Source organism: Zingiber officinale, chromosome 9B (genome assembly GCF_018446385.1).
Source record: "Zingiber officinale cultivar Zhangliang chromosome 9B, Zo_v1.1, whole genome shotgun sequence".
NCBI classification, from domain to species: domain Eukaryota; kingdom Viridiplantae; phylum Streptophyta; class Magnoliopsida; order Zingiberales; family Zingiberaceae; genus Zingiber; species Zingiber officinale.
Genome location: NC_056003.1, coordinates 16,997,484 through 17,014,172, shown reverse-complemented (window position 1 = coordinate 17,014,172; position 16,689 = coordinate 16,997,484). Strand labels below are relative to the sequence as shown.

Genomic DNA, 16,689 nt, shown 5'->3' with positions numbered 1-16,689 from the left:
TAATAATAACAATAAAGTATAATTTATTTTACACACGAGGCGTAAGCAGCCGAATCCAAAATCATAGTCTTTCATTAAGACAATCGCAATTAATGTCTTTTGAGCGCATGTCAATCAGCAGTTGGTGCAATAATCAAAGTGTTTCAAAGAGTTGAATTTACATAATTGAGCCATCGACAAAATCTCTTACTAATTACATCACTCAAAAGGAGGCTCTCTCTTCTTTCTTGAAAATGTTATTGTCCATTTTCCAATGTGGGCCCAGAGGTTGGTGGACTCAAACTGGTCATCATGCCACCTTGTAGCTAGTTTCCTCTCATTCTCCCCCTTCTCTGCCTCTGTCTCTGTCTCTGTCTCTGCCTCTGTGTGTGTATATATACATCTCACTTCCCTCTTTCGTTTCCATCCAAATGTATTATATGAAGCAGTAGTGGCACTGACCAAGACAGAGAGATGGGTCGAGGCCGAGCTCCGTGCTGCGCCAAGGTCGGCCTGAACAAAGGTTCATGGACGCCGGAGGAGGACGTCAGATTGATAGCTTACATCCAGAAGCATGGCCATGGGAATTGGAGAGCTCTTCCAAAACATGCAGGTTAGTCTCTCTCTGTTTGTCTGTATAATGCGTATTGAGAATCTCGATCGATATTCGATTGATTGCAAATTGACATGTAGTGCTTATGTGGCTTGAAGGTTTGCTGAGGTGCGGCAAGAGCTGCCGTTTGAGGTGGATTAATTACCTCCGTCCGGATATCAAACGAGGCAACTTCACCAAGGAAGAAGAAGAAACCATCGTCAAGCTGCACGATTTGTTAGGAAACAAGTAATTAATTAACCTCGTAATTATGTTATGTTCTGTGAAATTAACTCGACTACTTTTTTTTATAAGTAATTAATTAATTTCGTTGATCAGATGGTCCAAGATTGCGTCTTTTCTACCGGGAAGAACCGATAACGAGATCAAGAACGTGTGGAACACGCACTTGAAGAAGAGATTAATGGCCTCATCATCATCCAAAGAGCCTATTGATCACGAGACTACTGCACTCGGAAACAATAATTCCGAAGAGGCGATCAGCTCGTATTCCTCCTCTGCTTCGTGCTATGAGCAAGATCAAGGCAAGACGACGGACAAGGAAGGAGATCGTACTGAAATTCTTAAGCCCGACTGCTCGGTCGATGACGGGGTGATCGAGATCCCCATCGACACTGGCATGGACCTGTGGAGCTTGCTCGACGACGATCGATCTAACATAACGCCGAGCTCTTCCGTTAGTGAGATGAATCGTGATGACGCATTGGGTGATCACCTCCGCAAAGATGGAGAGGCGGCCGAAGACCGTCAGATTACGATTTCTGACCTGGTGATTGATCCGGATATTTGGAGCATGATCGAGGATGATGACGCCTGCTCATTTACTCCTCCAGAGCCGGAGACTATGGAGGGACTTCGTTCTGATGGGCAATTGAGCAATTATACCTCCTGCGATTGGTTAGAGTACTTGGAGGAAGAGCTTGGCTTGAGATCGGATCTCAACACTGCCGAAGCAGCCATGAACAACAACCGAGAGAGCTCGAGCAATATGGAAGGAGATAATAATGGGTCATGTTGTTTTCAAACAAGACCCTTCTCCCCATCCCACTTAGATCATGTTGACTTTAGAGTATCTTGAAAAGATTGACATGGTGGAGTAGAGAGTTTGGTGAAAATTCGTATATTGTAAGAGTTATTACAGTGACAAGTTCTAATTAGAGTACTGCTGGTCGCAGTTCAACCTTTGACGAAGTCTGTGAGTCAGTCAGTCAAAAATGTAGGTAACCAAGGTGTCATTTCTTGTTCATAATACCATTGATAGGAGCTGAATCATCCTCAATATATCAATTATTAATTCATCAAGTGCACACAATGAACTTTTCTTAAAGATTTTTCTTTGATACGTAAGCAATCGACTGAGCAAGTTATGATGTGAATTTCAAGCCTCATCATGCGAGATAAACAGGGGAATGAATACACACGAAACATTTCCAATTGCCACAAAGTTCCATACTTTCTCTGTCTGTCGATAGAGCTTGTGTGAAGGAAGAAGGAACTGGAGGAACTTCTTGATTATCTGATAATATTGTTGATCCAGTTCTAAAGCGGTGAAGACGGTTAGTTGGTAATGTGACTTTGAGATTGACTAAGTGAACACTCCGTATTATCCTACACCACAAAGAGTGTTAGTGTCAGACCATGGAAGGGGTCCTTGACATTGATTCTCTGACGCTTAAGTTAGTAATTGAGTGGTGGAGAGAAAATAGTGGAAGCAAATGGTAATAGAATAATAGAGTATCGCATACCTTCACCTGTACATGGAGACCTCCTTTTATAGTGTTACTGTTGTATTTGCGCATGCATCTCAAAACATTGACATATTTTCCAAAGCATTCCTAAGAAATGACAGGTCATAAAGTGTTTTTGACATCTTTCCTTAAATGAGCGCATAAATCTCTGTGATTTGACAGACTGGAAGCTTCTAAAGCGCGATTTACCTGTAGGATATTCTCTATCCATTATAGCACAAATTTTCAAAAGAGTATGACATGACAAATATATGAGTCCCGTTGTAGGCCGACCAACCATCACTCGACGTGGGATCTGTTGGTACGGTTAGCACTAACGGTCTAACCCAGGTTTTGATGAATGACAAAACAGGTTAAGTTAGTTTTGTTGTTAATCTAACACTCTGACCGAGTGTGCAGGAGAAGCCCAGACAGGTCAACAAGCTGACCGGATGTCTGGCACGAAGCCCAGCTAGGTCAACGGATCGACCGGATAGCTAGCACGAAATCCAAACGGGTCGACGGGCTGACCGGACGTTTGGCAGGAAGTCCAGCTAGGTCGACGGGTTGACCGGATAGCTGGCAAGAAGTCCAGACGGGTCGAAGGGCTGACCGGACGTCTGACAGGTAAGTAAAGGTAAGTCACTGGAGGGGAGTGGTTGTGAGGACGCGTTCCCGGGAAGGGAACTTAGGCGTCGATCCAACTTAGATCCATTTCGGAAATCTAAGTTGAGATCGTGACTAGATTCCGGTCTCGAAAAGACGGAATCTAAGTCATACTCATTTATGTTAAACAATGAATTGTGCTAATAATATGTTTTGCAGGATATAATTGCCTCGGACCAACGTGTTTCTTGCAGGAAGGTGTCTGCTGGAAAACGTGGGTCTGGGCGCCCGGGAGGTACCCAGGCGCTCGGAGGTCCAGGCGCCTGGGAGGTACCCGGGCGCTCGGAGGCAAAATTTTATTCCCTTCGTGTCAACGCCGCATGGAGGCTCCTGGTTGGGTCAGCTACGTCACACCAGGGCGCCCTGAAGGTTCCAGGCGCCCCCGAACCTCCTATATAAGGAAGGTCAAGGCTGAAGCTCCAGAATAACAAAAGATTCGATCTCTGGTGCTCCTGCGACGCTGTTGACAACACTCTACTTTTTAGTCTTACTTTTCTTGTCAGTTTTGCTTATTTTCATTAGCTTTCTTGTACTTTAAATTGTAAACAAATACTTCGAATTACTAGTGAATTGCCCATCGAAAGCACCCTCTTGTGCGGGCCTTGGAGTAGGAGTCGACACAGGCTTCGAACCAAGTAAAAATCACTTGTGTTAGCCTTGCTCTTTTCTTGCTTATTCTTTTTCCGCTGCTTAACTCTTTACGAAAATTTTAAATCGATATTCACCCCCCCTCTATCGACTTTCACGATCCAACAAGTGGTATCAGAGCAGAGCAGGTACCGCTCTGATTTGGTGCAACCACCAATCAAGCAAAGGGGGTGTTTTTTTTTAAAAGAAAATTAGACATCTCTTGTCTTTAAAATAAAACCTTACCCCTTTCATTTTTTCCCTCCAAAACTGTTTTTGAAAAATACATAGTCATCTTTTCACCATTGTTTAGTATTGACAAAATATTATATTTTCAAAAATTTGAAATAATATTTTTTTAATATTTTAATAATATTTTATTATTTTTTTCAAAAATAGTGAAATACTATATTTTTTCTCCAACACTGCTAATCCAAGACCAAGTCTTGGGACTTTTTCTCTGTTTCCTTGTGTGCAAGACCAATGTCACTTCAAGAAGAGCGGAACCCCCACAAACCACCACCATACGATCAAGATTTCAACTACTGGAGGCGATTAATGGAATGCTTCTTAGGAAACTTAGATTTCGATAATGTGCTAATATTGAGAAAACCTTCTCAGGACTCGGAACTGAACAAAAATGTAAATAAAATTATTTGTGATGTTTGACCTAACAATGTTTTATGCAGACTAGAAAAGTACAAGAATGCATATGAGCTTTGGACTCAGTTGATCAAAATTCACAAGGAGCCGTTAGAGTTAGACGATCAAGTCAAAATCAAATCCAAACTTGAGTTAGATCCAACAGAAAAGCCTACTGAATTAGGGGTTACGCTTAAGGTTTGTAATTACCAAAACACCCCTGCTAATAGTAGTTTAAAAAATATGCATGTTAATTTGAATATTTCTAAAAATATCTATGCAAATAGTGTAGCTGACAATACTTACAAAAATACTCCTAAGATATTCTCTGAGAAAACAAATCTAATTAATTTAGAAAATTCAGAAAATCTGAAAATAATTAATAACCCTACAAATTCAAATTTAAACCTAAACAAATCTGAAAATTCAAATAACAATGATGATAAGGTCAATATTGATCTGGATAAAATTAATAAATTGTTTAATAATTTAGACAATATCATGATCCCAAATTAATCAAAAAATTATAATTGATCTTAGAACTAATTCTAAACCTTTCAACAGCTACAGTAAGTCGTGCCTTGTTCCTTTCACTGGTCTTATACACACTTGGTTCAGGGCATGGTATATGTGTTTATCCTCACTTGATTGAGTAGGTCACACCTAGCCCAAGTAATACTTTCTCGTTCTACGGATTCAAATTACTCACACATATGTACAAGAGTCTCGTACTCTTAACATGTGATGTTTTGGCTAAAGACTTTGAGTAATAATCCTAACAAGTAGTCATAAGGTATACGTCTCCTTACAAGGAATGTTGAATCCTCTATGAACTATCCAAACATCTTCAAGCATTTCAACCTATACTCAATTATCCCGGGTCCACACCTCAATGAGGTGCTTGCTTAAGATGTTAAAGTATAAGTCTCCATGACCAAGATGACTTGCATACCTCATGTCGAAGGAAACTTGCACTCGAGTTGCAATAACAGCTTCACAGACATATCCATATATATAGACAACTATATGAAGTCTTATAGCGAGTCATTTCAATGAACTAGTTATCATAACTAGCATCCACGTTTAACTCTCGACATCCCAATATCTCCAGCTAGTGAGAAAATAGTTGTTTGGTGAACCAAGGAGTATAACTTGTACTAATCTTACAGAATTGATGATGTCTGAATGCATCAATTCTACAACTAGGAAAATTCTAATACATTCATAATTACACATGTAGAGATAATTACTAGTTGTGATCCAATCACAATTTCTCTCATGCTATGAATTGTATTACGGACATTCAATAAATGAGTTTAAGACAATCAAACATATAATATGTACTCAAATAGTGAATTTATATTTAGTAAAAATCGTAAGATGATTACCTTAGGACATCCCTTAAAATTTAACACTCCTACTTAGCCTAATGTCAATCGCCACGGTGTCCTAAACCGTAAGCATGGACGCGACTCTCAAACTTACTTTGTTGTAGAGTCATTATTAAAGGATCCGCTAGGTTCCTTTCAATGGGAGTTTTCTCGAGCTGTATCTCTTTCATACTAATGATCTCCCTGATCAAATGATAGCGGCAAAGAACATTTTTTTATCGCTGATGAGACATACGTTCCTTTGCTTGTGAAATGGATCCAGTGTTGTCGTAGTAAATAAATAATGCTTCAACAATGGATGGAACCACTCTAAGTTCAGTATCGAACTTCTTGATCCAAATTGCTTCCTTTCCTACTTTTGAAGCTGCAATGTATTCCACCTCACAGGTAGAATCTGCGACAGTGTCTTGCTGGGAACTTTTCCAACTAACCGTGCCTCCATTTAATATGAATATGAATCCAGACTGGGACTTAGAGTCATCCTTGTTTGTCTAAAAATTTGCATCTGTATATCCATGTATGATCATATCACCATCTCCATATACCAAGAATATATCCTTAGTTATTCTCAAGTACTTAAGGATCGTCTTGATAGCCATCCAGTGATCCATTCCTAGATTAGACTAGTATCTGCTTATAACACTCAGAGCTTACGATACATCAAACCTTGTACATAAAATAGCAAACATTATAGATCCTAATGCGGAGGCATAATGTATTTTATCCATGCAAATCCTCTTGTCTTCTGTGCATGAGCACATAGACTTCGAAAGGTGAATTCCATGCCTCATAGGTATGAAACCTTTCTTGGATTCAAACATGCTAAACTGTTTTAGCACTCTGTATATATATGTAGACTGTGAAAGACCAAGCAACCTTCTCGATCTATCTCTATAGATTTTAATTTTGAGGATGTAAGTTGCTTCTCCCAAGTTTTCATGGAGAACATTGTGGACAACCAAACTTTAACTGACTATAGAACTGGTACATCATTTCCTATAAACAATATGTCATCAACATATAATATCAGGAATATGACCACACTCCTACTAACCTTTTGTTACACACAAGGATCGTTTGAATTTTGTGAGAAATTAAATTCTTTAATTGTCTCATCAAAATGGATATTCCAACTCCTGGATGCTTGCTTTAGTCCATAAATGATTCGTTGAAGTTTGCCTACTTTATTTTTGTCAACAGATGTGAAAACTTCGGATTGTATCATATACACATCCTCGAGCAGATTTCATTAAGGAAAGTTATTTTCACATTCATTTGTCATATCTCAGAATCATGATGAGCTGATATGGCTAGGAGTATCTGAATGGATTTAAGCATGGCTACGGGTGAGAAAGTTTTGTCATAATCAATGTCTGGCCTTTGACAATAGTCTTTCGCTACCAACCTTGCCTTGTAGGTAATTACATTACCATCCATGTTAGTTTTCTTCTTGAAAATCCACTTGCACCCTATAGGCGTTATGCCCTCAGGTGGGTCCACCAAATTACAAACTTGATTTTCGTACATGGAATCCATTTTTGATTTTATGGTTGTAAGTCACTTGTCCTTTTTAAAACTATTTAGAGTCTCTTTGTAATTAGCAAGTTCCTCATCCTCAATGAGTAACACGTCATTTGTACATGAGATCCATATCTCTAAGGAATATTACGTGTCCTACCTGATCTACAAGGAGGTTGTGTCATAATTGATTATAGTTCTTAACTAGACATCTCGTTAGTATTTATTGGAGTCTCTTGAACTTCATCAAGTTCAACCATACTCTCACTTGCTTCCTATAAGAGAAATTCATTCTCTAGGAAGGTAGCATGCCGTGAAACAAACAACTTTTGTTCCAAGTGGTGATAGAATTGGTAACCCTTAGTTTCCTTAGGGTATCCAATGAATAAACACTTATCAGCCTTAGCGTCTAACTTGTCTGATATAGTCCTCTTCACATAAGCAGGACATCCCCATATCTTCAAATAAGATTTGAGGGGGTTCTTACTAGTCCATACCTCATATGAAGTAGTTGAGATTGCCTTCGATGAGACTCTGTTTAACAAGTAAACAGCTGTCATGAGTGCATAACCCCAAAAGGTCTTGGGAAGATCTGCACGATCCATCATTGATCTAACCATGTCTAACAAGGTTCAATTATGCCTTTCCGATACACCATTATGTTATAGCGTATAAGGCATAGTCCATTAAGATAATATACCATTATCCCTTAGATAATCTAGAAACTTTTGGCTTAAATATTCATCACCTCAATTGGATCGAAGTATCTTAATATTTTTACCAAGTTATTTCTCTACTTCATTTCTGAATTCTCTAAACTTTTCAAAGGCTTCAGACTTATGTTTCATTAGATTCACATACCCATAACGAGAGTGATCATTAATGAAAGTAATGAAGTAACTATAACCACCTAGTGCATGAGTTGACATTGATACACATACATCGGTATGTACGAGCCCATGCAACTCATCAACTCGTTCACCCTTTCCAGAAAAAGGTAACTTTGTTATCTTGTCTTTTAAACATGAATCACATGTATCAAATGTATCTAATTCAAATGATTTGAGAACTGCAATCTTTTACAATTCGAACATACATTTCTTGCTTATATGGCTAAGGCAACAATGCTACGAGTAAGAGGTTAATTAATTATCTAATCAGGCACATTTATTGCTTGTATCGATATTGAATGTGTCACTATATATGTCACGCCCCCAAAGGAGTCTCTGCTAGACAAAAATCCGGCAACATCTCCCCTGTACGGGTGACAATATGAAGCATCACTACAAACAAAATATACATCAGCCACATGCGGCTGGAATATTTATATACACAACCACTGTAATGCCCGAAAATTCTCAAAATTATTATAAAAATATTCTATGATTTTACTGAAAGCCCAATCAACACACTGCTAGCCGGCTAGGCTTTATACAACAACCACAACAACAAATACAACAACCCACCAAATACAACAAATACAAATAAAACATATACAAAACTAAAAACGACCTTCGGATGTGACGTAGGACCCGGCAGACAGGATACTCCTAGCGACACCAACCATCTACAGGCTACCTGAAACATAAATGTATACATGCGGTGGTGAGTATAGGTAACTCAGTGGGTAATAGCAAAGACAGTGCACGGTCTACAAATAAAACATGGAGATCAAAAGTATACAGGGAATAAGAACATGATCATACTATCATAATCAATGCATCTGAACATACCGACATAATAACCTAAACTGCATAAACCACAACTAACATAATGTCAGATAATCCGGAATCGACACATGGTACAATGATCAATAAACTCACCGGATCTGTATGTGCAAATATAAATACGATCGCATATACATGTAAAATAAATGACATGTATGCGGTGACAACCAAATGCAATAATCATATCGCAAACAAATGCAATAACGACAATCACATGCAACTAGTAACTACTAGGCATGTATGCAAATCTGATGCCGCGCATCAAATGCAAAAATTCATGCATGCTCCATGGTCACCCCGCCACCTCTCCGGACACCACGACCCTGTATGGCCGAGAGGCTTGGGTCCCTCCAACCCACTATATAGTGGTCGAGGCGAAATCCGCTAGTAGCTATCTAACTACATAGCATCGGGGTCCCTGATTACAACGCCGGATCTCACTAAACCTCGTGACCGGGTGCCACGACAGGACTAGCAGCAACTGCTCCAACTACCACTACCCATGAGTGGCCGAGGGTGCGGTGCTAAACCAAACCAACTGATGACTCTCTCACCACAAGGGAGACAACGGTCATCAGATGCAATGAATGATGAACATGATATATATATATATATATATATAATCATCATCCATGCAACAACCCCAAACCTCATAAATACCTCCGACAAGAGTATAATCGTCATGATACCTCCACGTATCCCACCAAACATATGTACACACTACACATGTATAATCAACCAAAAATCTCCAATAATCCCACCAGACACATGTACACAAAAGTATAAGTACAATCAACATGTATCCTCCAATAAAAACACAACAGACATGTGTATATACCCCAAACATACAATCAACACAACTCCTCCAAAAGTACATGACAAATACGTATGTACACACCCCATGTAAATGCACGGTCAACAAGATGACTCCTATAACACATCTCCACCTATGTACAGTCAACCTCATATACCCAATCAGCATGGTAATACCAACAACCCAACAATCCCTACAAGACATACTCTACACGTGTAATCACAACAGAGTAGATATCAAGAGTAGAGACGTATATGAATTAAATAGATCATCATAAGGGTCAAGCATAAGTATCATGCAGGAAAAACAGCAACCGATCATGATATAAGATAAAGCAACCTAATTCATCCAATAATAACCATGCACTAAGTACAAGAAAATCTACATAGAGCCAAGGAAGAAATACCCGCCTTAAAGTGTAGATCGTGCCAAGTAATCCCGTGTCGAGACGCTCGTCCCGCATCCAAGTCCTGTGATCAATAATATACTTAGCTAATTACATACGAAGCAATTAACTAAACAACTTTCCCCCACCTAATTAGAATAACCCTAATCAACATGATTATGGATTAGTCTCCCAACTAACCTTAACCATAATACAACCTAATTAGATTAGGTTATACATGATACATCTCCAAAACTCCTCCAAATCAACATATCCCCACCAAATTCCAAATTCTAATCATTTAATCCAATTAACACCATCATTTAATATCCGGATCATCTACTAACATCAAGAATCAATCCTACACAGTTCATCCACCTCAATTAACTCAACCACAATAATTCATCCAATCTACATCACACCACTCATAAATCTAAGCAGAATAAAGCCCCACAACCCATTAGAAACCTAATTTAGCCCGTACAAATGAGGATAACAGGTGTACCTCTCTAGAAAACACTTACCGTGAGATTTTGACAGCAAATTCAGCAACTCACAGCACTTATGATCCCCTATCCGGAAACTACAAGAGCACATACACACATTTATCTCTCCAAGAATCAATCTAGAAAATCCATTATACAGCAAAGGATTGCTGAAGCCATAATCCACAATACAAAACTCACCTTAACAGCCCCTTACCTTAATCTGAATTCTGCAACAACTTCCCTTAATCAAATACTAATACAACAATGGAAAAACGATTACTGTTTGTTACCTCCACACCAGGGCACAAAGCTTTGTTTTGTCCAGCTGCCCTCACCATCACAGGGTTCACCAACCTTCAGTTGTAGCCACTGAAATCCAGAGCAAAACGATCTGATGGCCCTGGCTACTGGCTACAAACAATCAGAAATGTGGAGGCTGGAACCAAGCGAAGCCACTGCCTACTGAACAACAACCCTAAATCAACACTGCATCACGATCAAATGCCCAAATTAATGTTAGGGATAACCAATTACCTTCAAGAATCACTCCAATTCCATAAACTTCTCTCCGATGAAGGCTGTTGCTGTGCTCATGAGCAAAGGCAGAAGGTAGGGTGACACCGGCCATATAGAGGAACCCTGTGTTAACTCAGGATAGGCAAATGGATATCCTTGATCCAAGATTCGGTGGTGAGGAGGCAGCTAGGGCTTGGGCGGAGGAAATCAAGAGGAGGATCGGCGACAGATCCATGCCGACGAAGACAAAGAACCGAGATCGGGTGGAGAGGAAGAAATGAGGAACTTCCTTGACGAAATCGCCACTGCTCCGCTCAGATTCGAAGGCCGACGGTGGATCAATCGTGAGATAGGGGAAAGATTCCACTCCTCGAGGGGAAGAGGGAGAGGGAGGCTCGGCCGAGGTTACACCGGCGGGCGGTGGCGTGCTCGGCGTCGCTGGGAAGAAATCGCCGGAGAGGGCAGTGCGTGAGGGAGAAGAGGGGAAAGGCTCGGGGTTGAGGAGGATGAGTCGGAAATTAGGGATTATAAACTTAGGTTTAGGTAATTAAAACCTAAGTTAATTCCTCAATCAAATCCCACTTTAATTGGGTATTCCAAACAGGCTTTAGCCGTGTCCGCTGTTCGATCCCCTTAAACCCTCCGTACGAGCTCCGAAAAATTCCCAAAAAATTTCTAAAAATTCCTGAAAAATCCAATAAGATTTTTCGTCTAATAATATTTATTATTTACTTTTACGGTATCTTACAATATATATCTAACACGTAGATGTCATTGTTGGAGACTGTTGGTGGCCGACTGTCAGAGGGGTTGAATAGCCCTACAAAATAAAAATACCCTTTTCGGACTTTAAAAGAACACTTGCCTAAATTAATTAAAGAAAGAAACAAAAAAGACGAGGCTCATGGTTTTGACTTGGTTATAACCGGAGAGGTTGTTAATCCAAGGAGTGGATCGTACTAAGTATCTCCTTCAGGTGGAGAAGCTTCTTATAGCAGTGAAAGTACAGAAATGAGAAGCTTAAACTGAAAGAAGAGCGCACAAGTGTTGTAATGCTAATTGCTTGAATGAATAAATAAGCTTCTGGATCAGGGCTATATTTATAGTCTTGGTCCGGGCGCCTGGAAGCGTTCCAGGTGCCTGGAGGGGGATAAAGTTTTATCCCCTTCGCAATGGATCACGGTCAAACGTGATCCAGTCAAAATCAGGTTCCGGGCACCCGGAATCGCTTCAAGCGCCCGGACTGGTCCAAGCGCCCGGATTGGGTTCGAGTGCTTAGACCACTAAAGTCAGCATAGTTGACTTTCGGTCCGGGCCCTCTTCTCCGGTGCTACTCGCCTCGGTCTGGGTCTTCCGCTCCGGCTCCGCTCGCTTGGGTGATTTCGACCAACCGAAATAAGCCTCACCCGAACCCAATTTTGGCCTTCTCGAGCAACCTTCCGCTCCGGCTTCTCGTCCCTCAGAAATGTTGTGCACTTTCTTTTCGTCCGACCGCATACTGTTCCGCAGCACCTCATCCCTCGAACGGACCGAGCCCGTCGGCTCTCTCCCGTGCCGTCCTTCTTGCTAGCTGCGTCTTTTGCTTGACTTCCTTTGCTCCTAAGCTCTTACACATTTAGACACAAGGTTAAAATACCACAGGACCTAACCTAACTTAGTTGATCACATCAAAACAACCTTAGGGTTCCAACAATCTCTCCCTTTTTGATGTGAGCAACTCAAGTTAAGCTAGGGTAAAAAGACATAAAATTAAAATAATAAATTCTGTAATAAAGTCTAAAAATAAAAAATTATAATCTACCTCCCCCTAGACTTAATCTTTTCTTTCTCCACCTTTGATCACATAAAAATGGGGTAAAAAAAAATCTAAGGGTAGAAATTTTTGAAATAACTTTATTAAATTTTGAAAACTTTGAAAATCTTGATAATACTGAAAAGTTTGTAAAAATTTCTAAGTAAAAAATTTCAAACAGAAAAATATTTTTGACTAACTATTTGAAAAAAATATTTTTTGAGAGAATTTTTCTATGTTTTTGCAAGCAAAAATATTTTTGAGAATTTTCTAAAAAAAATTCAAGCCGAAATTTTTTTTTCTAAGTAAAAAAAATCTAAGTTAGATATTTTTGTAAAATATTTTTGAGACATTTCTAAGTAAGAAAAATATTTGAAAAATTTTTCTAAAGCATTAACTAATCCTAATTTAATGCTTTATCAGTTAGTCAATTAAATAATGTATTTCAATATTTTGGCTTCCAGCCTGTGGCGAGGCACTAGGCCTTCTTGGTTATTGGATTATCAACCACTTCTAGACAAAGCCTTATAAAGAAATTAAATATTTAAAGAACTCTCTGAAAGCCCTAAAATTTTCAATTAAGATAAGACTTTGGAACCCAGTAAAGATTCCTTCCGACTGGGTTAACTAGTAATTTCTTTGGAATGCATTTCTCAAAAATTTTCCTAATTTATCCTTTGTGATATCTAAAATACCAATTTAGATTATTGAATTTTCTAACACTTGTATTAGATGAGCATGTATTAGATGAGCATGCAAGATTTTTTAAGTTATTTATTTCTTTTTGTAAATTATCATTTTCTAATTTTACTTTGTCAAACTCTTCTAACGAGCAAGATTTAGCTAGAATTAATTTTAAATTTTTAATCTCTTTTTCTAATTTGCAAAAATCTTTAGTTAATATTTTAACAAACTTAAATAATTTATCGGGAGGAAGAGATCGTACCTGACTTACCTTATCGATCTCGTTATCCATTGCTCCCCCTGAATTGTTGCTTTCTTCCAACGTAGCTCCCCCTTCATCGATGCTCTTGATGCTCATTTCGGACGAGCTTGAATCATAGTCCTCGTCTTGATGACTTGCCATTAATACAAGTCCGGAGAAGACCTTGATTTCTGATTTGGACGACGTATCATCCCACGTCACTTTTAGTGTCTTGAACCTTTTTGTTTGGACAGGCTTCTTTCCTTTGTCCTTGTCCTTGTTCCTTCCTTAGCTTGGGGCAGTTATCTTTGATGTGCCCTTCTTCATTCCAGTGGTAGCATCTGATCGTCCTATTCTTTCTACCCTGCGGATGGTTAGTTTTACTTGAATTAAACAACTTTTTAAAGCGCCTTACCATCATAACCATTTTCTCGTCGTCGAGAGAAGATTCTAACTCATTTTCGTCTCTCGTTGCCTTGAGGGCGATATTGTGCTTCGGATCCTTTGTACCTGCACATCTCGATTCATGCACTTCAAATATAGAAAATAATTCTTCTAAGGTAATAGTTTCTAAGTCCTTAGAGATATAAAAAACATCTACAAGTTTAGCCCATTTCGTATTCCTATGGAATGCATTTAACGCGTATCTTAGCGAATCTCGGTTACTTACCTTTTCTCTGAGATTCGATAGTCCGGTGATGAACTCCTTAATTCTTGAGTGAAGATGTGCAATTGTCTCATCTTTTTCAAGCCGTAGGTTGGTCGGCTGGTTGCGAAATAAGTCCCGTCTCGCGAGCTTGCCTTCAGACGCCCCTTCGTGTAGCTCAAGGAACTTCTCCCAAAGCTCCTTTGTTGAATCGTAGTTGCCAATTCGGTTGATTTCTTGTGGCAGAAGGACGCTCAGCAAATGGAACTCCGCTTTACCATTTTCCACGTAGTTGGCATGCTCCTTTTTTATCCACTGATATTTTTCCTTACCTTCCGGTGCTATAAAACTGAATTCGATTATTAGAAGTAAATTAAAATCAATTTTAAAAAATACCTGCATTCACTTTTTCCAGCTAGTGAACTCCCCCTCGAATTTTGGCGGGTATATGCTTGGTCCGACCATCGTCTTTGCTTCGATCAGTGGTTAGTCCTCCTGAAGTATCCTGGCTCTGATACCACTTGTTGGGGATCATTGGTGGTCGGCTGTCGGAGGGGTTGAATAGCCCTACAAAATAAAAATACCCTTCTCAGACTTTAAAAGAACACTTGCCTAAATTAATTAAAGAAAAAAACTAAAAAGACGAGGCTCACGGTTTTGACTTGGTTACAACCGGGGAGGTTATTAATTTAAGGAATGGATCACACTAAGTATCTCCTTCAGGTGTAGAAGCCTCCTACAGCAGTGAAAGTACAGAAATGAGAAGCTTAAACTGAAAGAAGAGCGCACAAGTGTTGTAATGCTAATTGCTTGAATGAATGAATAAGCTTTTGGACCAGGGCTGTATTTATAGCCTTGGTCGGGGCGCCTGGAAGCGTTCCAGGTGCTTGGAGGGGGATAAAGTTTTATCCCCTTCGCAACGGATTACAATCAAATGTGATCCAGTCAAAATCAAGTTCCAAGCGCCCTGACTGGTCCGGGCGCTCGGATTGGGTCCGGGCGCTCAGACCACTAAAGTCAACACAATTGGCTTCCGGTCTAGGCCCTCTGCTCTGGTGCTGCTCTCCTCGGTCTGGATCTTCCTCTCCGGATCTGCTCGCTTGGGTGATTTCGGCCAACCGAATAAGGCTCACCCGAACCCAATTTCGGCCTTCTCGAGCAAGCTTTTGCTCAGGCTTCTTGTCCCTCGAAAACGCCGCGCACCTCCTTCTTATCCGCCCACGTACTCTTCCGTATCACCTCGTCCCTCAGACTCACCGAGCCCGTCGGCTCTCTCCCGTGCCATCCTTTTCGCTAGCTGCGTCTTTTGCTTGACTTCCTGTGCTCCTAAGCTCCTGCACACTTAGACACAAGGTTAAAATACCATAGGACCTAACCTAACTTGGTTGATCACATCAAAATAACCTTGGGGTTCCAACAGTCATTGCATAAAATTCGAGTGATATAAAGAACATCATTCAATGTTATATAACAACAATTGTTACTAAAAGTCAAATGAAAACCTTTTCTATTTAAGCAAGAAATAGAAACAATATTCTTTATTAATGCGGGAACAAAATAACAATTATCTAATTCTAAGACAAGTCCACTAGGAAGTTGTAACAAGTATGTTCCGATGGCGATTGTAGTAACCTTTGCTCCATTTCCAACTTGCAGACTTGTTTCTCCCTTGATGAGTATTTTGCTATTCCTTAGCCCCTGTATGTCATTATATATATGTGAGCCACACCCAGTATCCAATATCTAAGTGTATGAGGAAATAGCATAACAATCAATAACGAAAATACCATAAGAGGATGGGGCATCGGATGCCTTATTCTTCTTCACGGACTCAAGATAGATCTTGTAGTTTCTTCGCGAGTGTCCCATCTTACCACAATGATGGCATGGGCCCTTTTGTGCCGGTTTTACTGTCTTGGCCTTTTTGCTCTTTCCCTTAGCCTGATGTTTTGGTTTCCAGTTAGAACCTTTCTTAGAGGAGTCTACTAACATCACAGTTTTCTGTTCACCTCTAACCGAAAGCTCTATAGTCTTGAGCATATTAATCATCTCGGGAATGGTCGATTCTAAATTGTTCATCCGATAGTTCATCATAAATTGTGAATGACTTTTCGGTAAACTATGTAGAATTAAGTCAATACTTAACTCATGATCCATTGTAAAACTGAGTGATGCTAAATGCTTTATGTAATAGTTCATCTTTATTACATATTGTACTGCAGACGAACCCTCC

The 16,689-nt window shown here is 39.8% G+C and overlaps 1 protein-coding gene across 2 annotated transcripts; it reads left to right on the top strand.

Annotated features, from left to right (window-relative positions):
* Positions 1-363: 363 nt before the first annotated feature.
* On the top strand, positions 364-1,867 carry LOC122024550 (transcription factor MYB10-like). 2 transcript variants are annotated; one of them, XM_042583206.1, is made up of 3 exons: positions 364-592; positions 691-820; positions 911-1,867. In XM_042583206.1, exons 1-3 carry the CDS (start codon positions 454-456, stop codon positions 1,668-1,670), a joined length of 1,029 nt encoding a protein of 342 aa, XP_042439140.1. In that variant the 5' UTR covers positions 364-453; the 3' UTR covers positions 1,671-1,867. The 2 variants fall into 2 exon arrangements, with proteins under 2 accessions (XP_042439140.1, XP_042439138.1); XM_042583204.1 differs by having other exon boundaries at positions 673-820.
* Positions 1,868-16,689: the final 14,822 nt, after the last annotated feature.